The 15,653-nt window shown below is 35.5% G+C and overlaps 1 protein-coding gene across 1 annotated transcript in view; it reads right to left on the bottom strand.

Annotated features, from left to right (window-relative positions):
- The window catches only part of LOC136037515 (transient receptor potential protein-like), a 90,936-nt gene that overhangs the window by 22,580 nt on the left and 52,703 nt on the right, over nucleotides 1-15,653 (bottom strand). The window contains exons 10-12 of the mRNA XM_065720239.1: nucleotides 12,754-12,899; nucleotides 10,913-11,153; nucleotides 3,119-3,242 (exon numbers count right to left, since the gene is read on the bottom strand). Coding sequence (XP_065576311.1) covers nucleotides 3,119-3,242; nucleotides 10,913-11,153; nucleotides 12,754-12,899 — 511 coding nt within the window. The remainder of the gene's footprint in view (nucleotides 1-3,118; nucleotides 3,243-10,912; nucleotides 11,154-12,753; nucleotides 12,900-15,653) is intronic.

Raw genomic sequence — 15,653 nt, 5'->3', positions numbered from 1 at the left:
AGCGAACTTCTGTGTGCAGAAGTAAATGTTGATGTTCTGAACCCATCTCTTGGCACAGCAACTTGAACATTCTTGAGTTCAGTGGTCGGGCTTTGATGAAGTTGATCACTTTTACAGCCTTGTTGAGGGTCTCGTGCAGATGTGCGTTCATCCTTTTCGATGCAAGAGCTTGCCTGTGAATGATGCAGTGCAACCACTTCACCTTTGGATTTTTCTTCCTTATCCAGGCCATGAGCCCATTATTCTTCCCTGTTAGGGCGGCAGCTCCATCACTGCAAACTGATAGACACCAGTCCCACAATATGCCCCCTTCTGCGAAGAATTTGTCAATCACCTTGAATAGTTCTTCTCCTGTTGTTCTTGACTGTAGGTTTTGACAAAACAGAATATTTTCTCTTATGTCAGAACAATCTTGATATCGAACAAAGACGATCACCTGGGATTCACCTGACACATCTGTGCTTTCGTCAAGCTGTAACGCAAACATCTTCGTCAACTTTATTTGCTCAATAACCTGCATGACATTATCGCTTGCAATGTCTTCTATCCTTCTTGAAATGGTATTGTTCGACACAGGTATAGACTGAAGGGCAGTAGCAGTTTTCGTGTCAAACATTATTTCACTGACTTTCACTAGTGCTGGTAATATCAGACATTCGGCGATGGTGTGCGGTTTTTTCTGTTTCGCAACTAAATATGAAACAGCATACGAAGCCCGGAGAGCCTTTGAAGAAACTGATGCCACTTTTGCAATTTCCAAACAGTTACTAGCGAATGCTTCTTGTTTACGCTTGAAAAACTCTATGGGCTTACCGACATGAGAAGGGTGCACAGTACTGAGATGCCGGTTCATATGCGCAGGTTTCATGGAACTGTTGGCCAAGACTTGACCACAAAGAACGCACTGTGCATTCACTGGATCAGACTTTGTCGCACTAAATCCGAGCCCTAGGTATTCTGACAAATATCGACGCACTTTGACCGATGATTCGTCATATTTCTTCTTCTTAGGTGCAGGCTCAGAGTTTTGGGTACCATCATTCGGCTTCTTGTTATTCCTGATCAGGAATCTATCCATCTTTGTTTGCAACCACAATTCACGAACTTAGTGTTTCAACAGATGACAAGATACTGAACCCGCTGAGTTTAAATCGAGACCTTACGGCTATGGAGAAAAATTAGCGGGTTACTGAAAGCGAAAGTTTTGAAAATGAGTCTGAAATTACGTACAATGGGTTATGTTATCTGATTTTGAGGGAAATGTTGGAACTGAGTCAGAAACAAGTTTTAAAGATGTAGACTAAATTAATTTTGGGACCTTCGCGTACCCCCTGCGAGGGTTTCGCGAACCCCCTGGGGTACGCGTACCACCGGTTGGGAACCACTGACCTAGTTAACATCCAATCTTTCTAAATCATAGAAAAAGCGCTGGAGTGCACGATTCCTGTTCGAAGAGCCTATTTCCAACATCCTAATGCCATTGGTTCGACTCGAGCAGCTGGGCTGATCTCAGCTCTAGGGACAAATAGGCAATAGGTGAACAAAGAGTCGATCAGACATGAGGGACTATGTTCCCTCTCAATATTCAATTAAAAATATTATATCATGATAAACTTGTGTCTATAATGTATAAATTATCCCCTGCGTCTAAATTTTGGCAATTGCATAAAAAGGAGAGGTCCTCAGAATTCTGAAGTCTTTTGGTCTGCGCAGTCAAAATTCCGACGGGGAATAACGTCACAACGTTTGTAAAGGAAATCAATGATAGACTGGTTGATTTGAAATTAGCTATTCATATAATTCGAAGTTTTTTTCATATATTTTAAAACCTTAAAATAATATTAATCAAAATAGCCTACCTGTTCAGCAACATATAGAAACAGTATCCTTTTTCAAACATTTATTTATGAATTCTTTTAAATAAAACGGGGAATTCTTCATAACTTTATGCCCTAGCCTAAGTGGCTGCAGAGCTCTTGCTACCTTCCAAGACTTAATAATAGTAAAAAACAACATATTTTTACCTTTCATATGAAACCGGTTAAATTAAAGTATTGCACAGCCAGGTTTGGCCATTATGGCACGGAAAAAAATGGCAGGGCCTCTGATCCCTTCTGGCTCTTAAAAAAACATCACATTTTTTTTTTAATGAGGCCAACATTTTGTTTTAATGAGACCCCTCCCAAAATTCTTAGACCATTAGGTTTAATGCTATGCCCACCCCTTGGTGAATAAAAGAAAGAAGAAAAACAATGAATTTGCATTAGGCCAATGACAAAAAAATTTGAAACTGTATATTTTTGTTGTTAGGGGTTGATAATTCTTTGTGGTGATTCCTGGGTAGCCGGAATTTGATTATGCAAAATGAGATCTTTTTTGTAGGTTTTTTCCTCCCTCTTTTTGAAATTATTCAAATTTGCTTATTTTAAGAACATCTAATGAGTGCCTTTGAACAGCTAATGAAGTTCACATGTTTGCAATTACCATAATGCTGAGTTTTTTTGTTTTTTTGTTAAGTAAGTATTGTTTCTAAACTTCTGTTTCTTTTACACTTTTGGCAACTAATAATAACATGAATACAGTTACATATTATACATAATAACATACTATAATACATAGTAATACATAACATACACAACATAACATAGTCGATAATAACATGAGTACAGTTGTTTCCCACAAACTGTTTTAAACCCAGTGTAAAAAAGCATGAAACCTCTTCATTTTTCCATCCTTACCCAACTCAAAATTTGTAAGAGTTTTAGTTGTGTTTTACATTGATTTTTTATGTGTTTGACCAACAATATAGAAATGGGTGTTCTAGAGGTTTGGTTAAAAGCCAGATCTACTAGTAAGTAGCTAGAGTACAAGTTCTAGAACAGTCAGCATTTTTCCTAAATGTTGTAGCATCATTTTGTAGCCCTCTGATATAAATTACACAGAAGTTAGAAAAAAGGTCGCAGCAACCAATAATTAGTGCAAAAAAAACGAATAATTTCACTATGCAAATTCTGGCTAGCATGTGTGACTTTCACTATGCAAATTCTGGCTAGCATGTGTGACTAATAAAGTAATAAAAAATAGAATTGAAAAGCGGAAAAAGAAAGTAACTTCTTACTTAGAAAACCGACGCCAAAAAAAGCATGCAATTTCTTCATTTTCCCAATCTGCCTCGCCATCCGGTAGTTTATAGCATTGCTTCCTTGTCAAGTCTGCATAATACCAAAGCAGCTGGTTAAGGCCTAAAAAAGAAATGTTTCTTAGTGAATAAATCACTAAACTAAAGGAACGAAATAAAAACAAATAAAGAAATGATTAAATATAAAGATTGCACAGCTTTTCTATGATACGTGAATGAACAATTGCAAGAAACGTTTGTCCCAGTGGGATAATTCTTGGGATATTTCTTGGGATAAGGTTGCATTTCTTTTATGGGGCGTTTTCCCCTTTTTTCTAAAATTTCACACAAATTCCTCAGGCTCCCAACTTTTTTTTTGGTTAAACTCAATTGAATAGATTTATATATTAGGAATTGGTGTAATAGGAATATTTTTAAAAACATGTTTATTGTTATTAAAGTTTCCTGTTCTCTAGTTTCTAGCAGCTACTAGAACACATCCCTCTTTGCCTATTTGTTTGCTTAACAACGATTGCTTCACAAACTTTACGTATTTGGAAAAAGTATTAGAAGCCGGTCAGCAAGACAATTTAAAAAAAAAAAAAAAATCTTTTTTATAATTTAGCTGATATTAACATGAGCTATACTGAATAATTTTTTTCTTCAATAACCATACAAATATAACCTGTAACCGTGAAAAATTCCTGTTTCTGTTATGAGCAAAAATAAAGATAGAATTTCTTATGTCTGGAAACCGTATAAAGAATTACAGTTTCTATTGACAAGTGCCTCTGTTTATTGTTTTTTTTTTGTTATTTTTTTTTCAGTATATTTTTATTTTTAATTGTTCCTGTGAAATCTTAATTTTGGTATGTGGAATGTATAATGATACTTGAAGCACCATTTTGATTTGACAGTATTATATAGAGAAAAAAAGAGTTCCATTATGCTTTACAGGAGTTTTCTTTATTTTTTATTTTTTTTTTTTTATTTTAAGGTTGTTGGAATAATAAAATCTTATTATCTTATCTTTAAACTAAACAACAACAAACAAGCAAGAAGAGAAAAACAAATTCTTTCAGCTGAAAGTAAGGAACAGTATTAACACTTAAAACGAACAGAAATTATTCCGTATAAGAGGGACCGCCCCTTCCTCATTATCTCTCTCTTTACGTTGGTGTTTTTCAGCATATTTAAAAAAAACTCTGATTCTAATTAATTGTGTTTTGGGATTCTTTCTTAAGGAATTGTGACTAAAGGTTAAACTGAAGCGTCAAGAATGGGATATTAAGGATGGGAGACCCCTCCTTATACGATATAATATCTGTTTGTTTTTTTCTTATTGTTCCTTACTTTCAGTAGAAAAAATGCTCACTTTTTTTTATTCGATTTGTGATCGTTTTTCAGATAATGCTAGGAAATATATCTTCTTCTCCCATAGAAAATCACCATGATGGAAAATGAAGTTTTTTCGACGGAAAATTTCCCTACAGAGAATTTGTCCTGGCGATAATTCTGCTGGTGATACCTCCCCCATAGAGAATATCTAAGGGGAAGAATAATCCCCAACCCACGAAAAATATTCTACAAGAATTCCGACCCCACTGAAAATAGACCCGGCAAATTCCTCTAGAACATCTACACATTTCAAATAGAGTTGCCAAAGAGAAAATAAGACAAATAAAACGAATTTTGTATATACACTCTAACAAATTCCCACGTGTAAAATTCCCCCTGGAAAGTTCTCCTCCCCCCCAATTGAAAATTCCCCTGGTAGAGAGTTATCCCCTAGAAATAACCCCCCTCTCTCCGATTAATACCTGTATACTTCCAAATAACAAGTATTATATGTAAACAATGAGTATTTTTCATGACTTGCAGATCATCCTGCAGGGGCTCTGGAGGTTCATGTTATCCCCAAAGGCATATTTATAATATCTTTCAACTACGATGAACAAAATGCCTATATCAAAATTGTGAGTGGATGGCCTTAGAGAAAAAGGTGAGGGAGAGGGGTTAATTGACCTCTGAGGTTTTGGTCACTTAAAAAAGGCACTAGAAATTGTGATTTCCGTTCAAATGAGCCATTTCCCGATCTTCTAGGACCAATGGTTCGAAGCGAAGATCCCTGGAAAAAAAGATCCGTGATCTTTCTTCTAACAAAATTATAAAATTCCATATTTTTACAGGTGGGAGCTTGAAATCTTTACAGTAGGGTTCTATAATACGCTAAACCTGATGGTGCAATTTTCAATAGCATTCGTTGACTTTTGGAGGAGGTTTCCCTACCTTTTTCGAAAATGTGGCAAATTTACTCAGAATCGTAACTAACAATGGGCCACTAAACTAAATGAATCTTATAAATTTGAAATCAGCATAAAAATCCAATTCTTTCGGAGTATCTACTGTTAAAAAAATATTGTTTTTTAGAGTGTCAGTCAATATCGGGTTGAATCGCACCTTACTGAAAGTCCGTTACCAGGACTATAATAACTAAACCTGATGGTGCAATTTTCAATAGCATTCGTTGACTTTTGGAGGAGGTTCCCTACCTTTTTCGAAAATGTGGCAAATTTACTCAGAATCGTAACTAACAATGGGCCACCAAACTAGATGAATCTTATAAATTTGAAATCAGCATAAAAATCCAATTCTTTCGGAGTATCTACTGTTAAAAAAATTTTGTTTTTTAGAGTGTCAGTGAATATTGGGTCGAATCGCACCTTACTGAAAGTCCGTTACCAGGAACTGTTTAATACAGCACACTATACAAAATTCATCATCAGTTTTCCATTTAAAGGTTTTCTTCGGGTAAGTGTTATTTTATGGCAGAAAATAAAACACCACCCCTGTACTTACTAAACAGGCAAGCATATGAATTTAACCCACTATTCTATTCTTAAAAAATTGTCTTCAATAAAATGCAAGCCGTCACTCAGAAACAGATGGATTGCCGTACCAGTCCAAAATAATCCCCAGAATGAAGGGGATTTAGGTGTATATTACTCCTTCTCCCTCTCCTTTTCTTATACTCCCTCTCCCACTTCTTATTGTTAAAGTATAACAATAATTGTCAATACTAATTGTTTATTTTGAATGAAATGTATACTTCTTCGCAGACAATTCCGCCACTACGCTAAATTATGACAGCTTAGACGTGGAGTTACTTCATTGCTCTTAATCGAATGATGATCTAAAAATTTTCTTTCCATAGCATTTCATTTGATCCAAAACTGTTGTTCTGTGCCATAAAATAAAAAACATACCACTTTGCTGTCACACAATCTGTTTCTCATTACCCACGGGCACTAGAACTTTCGATTTCCTGCCAACTGAATTTTCTCCAACTATTCTAAGGTGACTAATTCAATACAATGACCTCAAGTGAAAAAAAAGATGGAAGTTTCACCAATACCCAGTTATATTCGAAAAGAAAAATGCAGAAATCTATTTCTTTTCTAGACAGGAGTTTCCTCTGGGAAAAATACCAAGGTCATGCCCAAGAGCCTGGTTCAGTGTCTTGGGCATGACCTTGGGATTTTTTATATTAATAAATACTTCAAAAGAACAGGATCATTATTTTGATTTCAAATATATAAAATTCGTAAGTTTAGTATTACCCATCAAAAGATACGAGCCTGAGTAAATTTGTCTGATTTTCGAAAAAGGTTGGGATACATCCTATAGAAATTAAGTGATCTTTTCAAAATTCACAGTACCATATTCAGAATATCTGATAACTTTACTGTAGATTTGTCACGTTCCTGTATGCAAAAATAGAAAAATGGGGAATTTTGGATTGTGGGCCAGAAAAAAGATTCGATGCGTCAAGAATACTGTTTATTTCTTTTCTTTTTTTTCAGGGGTAATCATATCGTACCAGTGGTCCTAGAAGATCGGCAGAGGGTTCATTAGAACTGCAATTAAAAGTTCTAGTGTGCATTTTAAGTGAGCAAAAAGATCAGAGGGCAGCTAGCTCCCCCAGCCTCCTTCCTCAAAAGTCTTCGGATCATAATATTGAGACTGTCCTTTTGCTCAGTATAGTTGAAAGGTCCAATAAGTATGAATTCGGCAATGACATGACCTTACAAAGTCTCTAGGGAAAGGGCTGTAAGTTACACAATTATGTTGCTACAGGGTTTTATCAAACCAATGTTCCTAAAAGATCGACGCAGGGCTCATTCGAAAGGAAATTAAAAGCTCTAGGTCCCTTTTTAAGTGACCGAAAATATTGGAGGGTAGCCAGCCCCCATCGTACACATTCGTCCAATCGAAATTTTGAGATAGCTATTTTGTTCACCATAATCGAAAGATTTAGTAACTATGCTTTTGGGGATAGTGTGATCCCCACAGCCCCTCGGGAAAAGGATGTGAGTTGTAAAATCTGCCTATAGTGTTCACACAAAATATTTTCCATTGAGATGTATAGCTCATAGTATGGTGATTTGGTGTCCGCCAGCATATCATGAATTACCGGTTCAAAATAGACTGTCCCCTAATTTTTGGGAAAAAATTAATAAGTATGATGATGAATTTTAACATAAAATAACTGAAATTTGTATCAATCAGTTCACTGTAAGGAACTTTAAGTAAGGAGCGAGTCGGCTCAATAATATCCGAACTCAAGAAACAGAATTTTGATAACAATAGATGTATCAAAAGAATAGGCTTTTTATACTGGTTCTGAGAAAATTTGCCCGAGTTACGGAAAAGGGTGGAAACACCATAAAAAGTTGAAATTTTTTCAAATGGAAGTAAGAAGAAACAGTAAAACTTAAAATGAGCAGAAATTATTCCTTATATGAGAAGAACTACTCCATCCCCTAAAAAAATGTTATAGTAATGATGAATCTACATTAAATGTATTTATATTTTTCCGTGACGCAGAGGGCGAAAGCCAAGCATATTCCTTTTTACTACAACAACTGCAGTCTTACGGCTATAGCCTAGAAAAACAAATTATGTTAGGCTATTGTTTTGTTTTGCCCATTTGTCATTGTTTAGTGGTTTAGAATATTATTAAACAGTTCGTGGCAACAAACTGTAAGTAAGGTTCGACTCGGCTCAATAGTAATCGAAACCTTAAAAATAAAACAGAATTTTAATATCAACAGATATATCAAAGGATACATACGAGCCTCAGAAAAACTACCAGATTTTCTAAAAGGGGAGGGGAACGCCCCAAAAGTTCAAGGAATCTTAATGAGCATCACACCATCAGATTCAGCGTATCAGAGAACCCTGCTGCAGAGGTTTTAAGCTCCCATCAGCAAAAAATGGAATTTTTTTTTGCCAGAAGAAAGATCACGGATGCGTGTTTGTTTTTTCCCCCCAGGGGTGATCGTATCAAACCATTGATCGTAGAGGATCGAAGAGGGCGCTTTCGAACAGAAATTAAAAGCTCCAGTTTCCTTTTTAAGTGACCAAAAAGATTAGAGGATAACTAGCCCCCCTCACACGTCCCTTTTCCCCCAAAGTCGTCCAATCAAAATTTTGAGGTAGCCATTTTGTTTAGTATAGTTTAAAGGTTTAATAACTATGTCTTTGGGGTGACTTGACCCCCCAGAGCTCCTTAGGAAAGGGCTGAAATTTGCCCGTTGCTTATGTATTGTAGTCGTTACTGAGAATCATACAGACACTTTTTGGAAAGGGGGGATTTTCTGCTGTGGGAGGGGGCACCTAAGGGGAAAATTTTCCATGGGAAGGGAAGTTTTCGGGGTTAGCTTTCCAGGGAAAATTTTACGCTGGGAGAATCTGATAGAATTCCTATACGAAATTCTTTTTATTTGTCTTGCTTTCTTTTTGCCGACTCAATTTCGCATGTGGAGATGTCCAAGGAGAATTGTCCGGAGAAAATTTTCAGCAGAGTTGGAATTATCCGGGGGATTTTCCAAGAGGGGGGGGCCTTTTCCACCAAAATAATTCTCCCTGGAGAAATTCTTCATCGGGAATTTTCCCCGGGAGAAACTTTCCATAGGTGGGGGGGGGGGGGTCCAAGGAAAAATGTCCATGGAAAAGGAGATTTTTGGTATGATTTGAAAAATGATTAGAAATTAAATTCTTTTTCAAATTAAGGTATGTTAAGGACAATTTTTCAGGCGGAATCATCTGCAAGAAATTTTGCAAATGTTATTTTCAGCAAGAATAGAATTGTCCGGAGATAAATTTTTTCGCAGGGTTTGGGGGATATTTTACGTGGGAGAAACTTTCCAAGAAATATGAAGATGGAGCCAGATTTCTCAGCATTATTTGAAAAACGATCCGAAATTAAAATCAAAATAGCTTTTCAAATGAAAGTAAGGAGCAACATTAAAACTTAAAACGAACAGAAATTATTCCATAACTTAGGGGGTTGCCACGCCTGCTGAATAGCCTGCTGACACACAAGGGTTGTTTAATTAGAATAAGGAACCCTTTTTAAAGTACTAGAAAACCTTAGCATGAAGAGCGAGGTATTGAGGAAGGGGGAGGGAACCCCCTCATATGTAGAAAATTTTTCTGTTTGTTTTAAGTGTTAACGTTGCTCTTTATTTTCAGTTGAAAAACCTTGTTTTTTTATTTAATCACTATAAAAAAAATAATTTGAAGCACGGATTGCTTTCGAAGTTACTTTTTTTAAGTTTCCATTTCAATTAGTAGAAATTGAAGATTTCTACTGCGATTCTATTGAAAAAATTCGTATATTAATCGTAAAGATGTGAATATATGCAGACTATACCGAGCAATAATAGCCTTGTGTTACAGGAAAACGAATAGAAAATCAAGAGTGAAGAAAAAACAGGACGTTTTCAGAAAACAGGAAGTAGATCATTCTACGTCTCATTTCAAAAATATGTCAGGCTTAAGGTTGTTTAATAGGTCTGATTGTGGTTTTAAGGATCTTTTAGGAATTATAAGGAAGACGATGAAAAATGGTGCGTCTGTTTCAAAATAAATCTCTGCTAAAGGTCTCTTCAGCCAAAAAAAATTCAATGCAGAAGGAGCAATAAATGGTAAATACATATATGTGCAGTGACAACCGTCTGGGGCTACACGGAAAGCAGGTCGTCCTTGTCTGGGTTGGGAGGATGTCATAAATAAAGATTTAAAGGAAATGGGAACTTCCTGGGAGGGTGTAAAGAGGGAGGCTTTAAATAGATTCGGTTGGAGGAGGAGCGTGCGTAGCTGTGTTGGCCTCAGGCGGCTTGGTGCTGCAGTGAGTTATTAGTAGTAGTAGTAGTAGTAATTTAACAAGTAATAATACTCACTATAACAGTAGCAACAGCATCTAAAGCTATAATAATAATATTTATATAATAATATATAATATATAAAATAATATATAATAATATAATTTAAATAATATTTATAATAATAATATTCTGTAATAATATTTATTGCACATAAATAGCACCGTGAAAAACTTTACCCATGATTTTAATGAATTTCAGGTTTTTTCAAAGATTTTCTATAAAATTTGCCAAACTTCCTCTAGTTTGATAAGTTTAGCACCCCTCCTCCGAAATAAGCTATTGAGTACATGTCAGGTTATATTGAACACTTGGACTGAGAGCATATTAAAAAAGAAAAAAAATCGGTACAAACGTACATCATTGCGGTAATTACATCCAAACAAATTATTCTGTACAACATGTGTAGAGGGCAACATACTACACTCCAGAGGCTGTGCATATTAAAAAAATATCATAATTTATTTCTAGTTGCTCAAGTGAGTAAGACGTTTTAATATTTTTTTAAACAAGACAAAAGACTCAAACTTCATAAGAAATTATCTTATTTTAGAAAATGACTTACCACAGCCAAATGCGAAAAGCACAAGCATATAAATAAAGAAAAACTTGATGATGTCAATAACCATTCTTCCCAGTGATATTTGAAGAGGTCCCAGATGCGGGGATATGCTGAAAACATGTACTAATTTGAGGAAACTGAAAACCATTGCTGCACTAAATGCACCTTCAGAAATCAGCATTGGGTCAAACGCATCCCATTCTTCCCTTGGGTACCATGGATCTTTGCCTTGCCACAGTTCTCTCTAAAATTGTGGAATTCTTAGACATATTAATCTTTAGACCTAAACTAAATAAAAGAAAACGAGGTTTTTCAACTGGGAGTATAGATCAACATTAAAACTTAAAACGAAAAAAAAAACATTTTTAATATGAGGAGGGGCTGCCACTTCCTCGTCCGTCAATCTTTATGGTAAAGTCTTAAAGTTCTTTAAAACTGCTTCTAAATCAAAATCATCAGATTTCTTTCCCTCTTTCCTCTCTTCGTCTGTCCCTTTTTTTCTTTCTCTTCAACTCTCTATCTATGTCCTTGTCTCTTTTTCTCTCTGTCTTTTTGTCTCTCTATCCCTCTCGCATTCTGAAAATCATCTGCTCTTTAATCTGTCCAATTTTATTCATTCCTATTGGTTCCAATTTTCAGTTTACTTGGAAAATGTTTTCATCTGATGCAGTTTTGATATATAATATTTATTAAAGCTGCTTCTTCGCTGTTATTTGCAATTCAATCATACAAGTAAATCCAAATCCAAGTTTTCCCATCAAAAAAGATTTTCAAAAGAAATTCCTGGAACACAAGCTTCGCAGTTCTCTCACAATAAGCACAGATTGTTAATTAGTGAATTCTTTTTAGCTTCCTTTCCTCATAATATTTCCTAAGTTTTCTTTGATGTTTGGTAACTCCTGGTTGTTAGTTACTATGTCTTGAAAATTTAAAAGTTTGATCAGATCCAAACTTACAAAACCTTTTAGCCCACCCACTTCCCGAGCCGATCGAGGGCATTCTTCCCCTTACCTCAGCCTCTTTTTGGTAGAGGACATCCCCCTGAAATTCTTTTGTACATTGATTCCTTTTGAAAAAGCACTTTTGTCTGTACGTTTTAGACTGTGCAGTGACAACAAAAAATTTTGGCCCATCTCAGGGGCCCTGGCCACGTTGCTAGGGTTTTGCAAAGAATATTCCCTATTGGTTCAATATATAAATGAAAATTGCATTAAAACCAAGATTTTAGAAAATTAGCTCATTCAAAAAGCACACAAATTACAAACCAAACAGGTCCCTCTCCCCATAAAAGGAATTTATCAACCAAAGATGGGTTTACACGAAAACAGAATATACTGGGCTGTATGTTAATAATACCATGGGATGTTTCGTTTTTCCGCTAAAGCTAGTCAAAAGCGAAACATACCGAACAACGAAAATAACTACTTTGAAATTATTGCTTTTTCATTTATTAATAAAATAGAAGCATATGAATATATAAGCCTTTTCATTTTCACATTTATAAATGTATTTTCTTCGTGAATATATAAAAGATATCTATTCATATTATTTTTGTGTATGCTTTAGCTGTTTAGCCTTTGTTTTGTTCCATTAATGAAATTCTCCGGAATATTTGGCCGTTAATTAATTCGTTTTATTTACTGTATCAATCTTTATTTGTTTTAAGCTCCATTATCTGGAACCTAAAAAGGATAATTATACACCACTCCAGATTTTTACTTGCTTTCGTGAATTTTTTCTTCTCCAACTGCCCGATCAAATCTACCACACATGTATAATTTCTAACTAAGGGATGTCAGACTAAAAATGGCAGCATAAAGGCCTCTACGGTTCACCAAAGCTACCTGAACAACGAACCAAGCTGTGGCCCGTAACAGAATCCATGCAGTAAAAAAGACGTTTGTAATGAAGTCAACGATGTTCCAGAGGTCAGTAATATATTCAATTAAGCCATCGTTCCAAAGTGATTTGATTTCTGCCCAGATCAACCCTAAATTCAAATGAAAAGACTGTTTTAGGCTCAAAATCCTTGGTTTGCCAAGAACTACGAGGGACATCAAAATAAGCATTTTTGTCCTTACGGCTCATCATAGGTCTATTCATACCAGACAACCACCTTTCGGTTGTTTCAATTTTGGGAAGTTTTTAAGGTAGTACTACATTTTCGTCAGTGTCGCTATACTGACGAATAAGAAAAATAAATAAGCAAAACTAATTAATTAGTTTTGACAACGCTTTATGTCCGATAAAATTCTATACATTAGCAATCTATTGATTCTAAAAGACAGTAAAACCTTTGAAGGACACCTGTATGTTTTTTAGCTATTTGATCCCCTTTGTTTTAGCTTAATTTTTTTCTGATTTTTCACTCACGTTTTTTATTTTTAACTTCGACAACAGCAACTGAAAAAAGTTGCATAACTACATATGGAGGTCTTTTTCATTAAAATAGAACTTCCAACTTTCCTAGTTTTAAGATGTAAACCGTTGAGTTACTTTCTCTTTAACCAATTTGAAATCTCAGGTTTCGCTTTCACTGTTCTTGGTACTTCCGTATTTTCTTCTGAGCCTTTATGTATAGATTTTTCATTGTCACTTGTCTTCTAACGGAGGCTGTTGTCCAAGTGAATCAGCAGGTTGATTCATACCATCTTCCACTTTTTGCCTTTTTCATGTAACCTTTGGCATATTGTTTGTATCTCGCAAAATGCTTTCCAAGCGATCCATGAGGTTACCATAGATCCTATAATTTATTAAATAAAAAAACAAGTTTTTTCAACTGAAAGTAAGGAGTGACATCAAAACTTAAAACGCACAGAAATTACTTCGTATATGAAAGAGGCTGCTTCCTCATCAACGCCCCGCTCTTTACGCTAAAGTTTGACTCTTTCTCTCAATTCTTCTTTCTAAAACAGTAAAAAACTTTAGCGTAAAGAGCGGGGCGTTGATGAGGAAGCAGCCTCTTTCATATACGAAGTAATTTCTGTGCGTTTTAAGTTTTGATGTCACTCCTTACTTTCAGTTGAAAAAACTTGTTTTTTTTTATTTAATTTCTGAACGTTTTTGAATCAATGCATGTTTTGATTTTGGCTCTCCGCAGAGGAATAATCAAAACGAAATTTGCATATTTTTTTTTTTTTTGACTCAATGGCTTTCTCATAATTTTTATCGAATGATTTTGAGAAAAAAAGAACGGGGGACGAAGCCTAGTTGCCCCCCGATTTTTTGGTTAATTAAAAAGGCAACTAGAACTTCTAATTTTTTACGAATCTTTTTATTGGTAAAAGATTTACGTAACTTATAAATTAGCTTACGTAAAGAACTTTTGTATTCTCATGTTTTTATTACATATATGAGGGGATTCGCCCCATCGTCAGTACCTCGCTCTTTACACTAAAGCTTAAATTTTATCCCAATTCATTAAGAATGACCCCCTGAATCACAAAAGCCGTAGAATAAGTAGTTGAAATTACCGAAAATACTTTAGCGTAAAGAGCGAGGTATTAGAAGGAGGTGAGCCCCTCATATGGGTAATAATTTCTGTTTGTTTTAAGTTTTATTGCTGTTCCTTACTTCCAGCTGAAAAAGCTTTTTCACTTTTATTTTTTAATTGTTTTTTTTTAAATAATGCTAGTAAATCCTGCTCTCCCTTCATGGAAATTTTCTTCTCCCATTACAAATTCTCGAAGGAAAGTTCCCCCAGCATATCCCCTCTTCTCAACCCCTCCCCCAAACCAAAAAAATCCTCCTGAAAACGCCTGTATACTTCCCAATAACCATTACTATATGTAAGCACGGGTCAAAGTTTGTAACTTGTTGCCCCTCCCACGGGGACTGTGGGGGAGTAAGTCGTCCCCAAAGACATAGTTATAAGGTTTTTCGACTACGCTGAATAAAATGGCTATCGCAGAATTTTGATCCGTTGACTTTGGGAAAATAATTAGCGTGGGAGGGGGCCTAGGTGCCCTCCAATTTTTTTGGTCACTTAAAAAGGGCACTAGAACTTTTTATTTCCGTTAGAATGAGCCCTCTTGCAACATTCTAGGACAACTGGGTCGATACGATCACCCCTGGGGAAAAAAAAAAAAAAAAAAAAAAAAAAAAAACAAATAAACACGCATCCGTGATCTGCCTTCTGGCAAAAAATGCAAAATTCCACATTTTTGTAGATAGGAGCTCGAAACTTCTACAGTAGGGTTCTCGGATACGCTGAATCTGATGGTGTGATTTTCGTTAAGATTCTATGACTTTTAGGGGGCTTTTTACTTTCGTAACTTTTGATGGGTAAGACTAAACTTGATGAAACTTATATATTTAAAACCAGCATTAAAATGCGATTCTTTTGATGTAGCTATTGGTATCAAAATTCCATTTTTTAGAGTTTTGGTTACTATTGAGCCGGGTCGCTCCTTACTACAGTTCGTTACCACGAACTGTTTGAAAAGATATGCAAGACATTCTCCTACAGCTTCGTCGATGTTTAAAGCATACATTTGGCCATATGAAGGTGATCCAAAATTGCCCTCAGGGGTTTGCTATGGATGTGCCGCTAAATTTATTTTATGATAATTTTCGCCAGCTACTTTTAAGCTGAACACATTACGATTATTGATGGTTCAATTCAATCATCACTTACGTTGAATGGAGTTAATGAAAAACATGAGTTCAAGCTTTGGATTTGTTTGTGAACTCTTTAGAGAGGAAGTGGCGTCCTATGAAAGGCCAAACCATTTCATTTGGCAAT

This window comes from Artemia franciscana, chromosome 2, assembly GCF_032884065.1.
Source record: "Artemia franciscana chromosome 2, ASM3288406v1, whole genome shotgun sequence".
Taxonomy (NCBI): Eukaryota; Metazoa; Arthropoda; class Branchiopoda; order Anostraca; family Artemiidae; genus Artemia; species Artemia franciscana.
The sequence above is the reverse complement of the archived record's forward strand: the minus strand, read 5'-3'. Positions and strand labels throughout refer to the sequence as shown.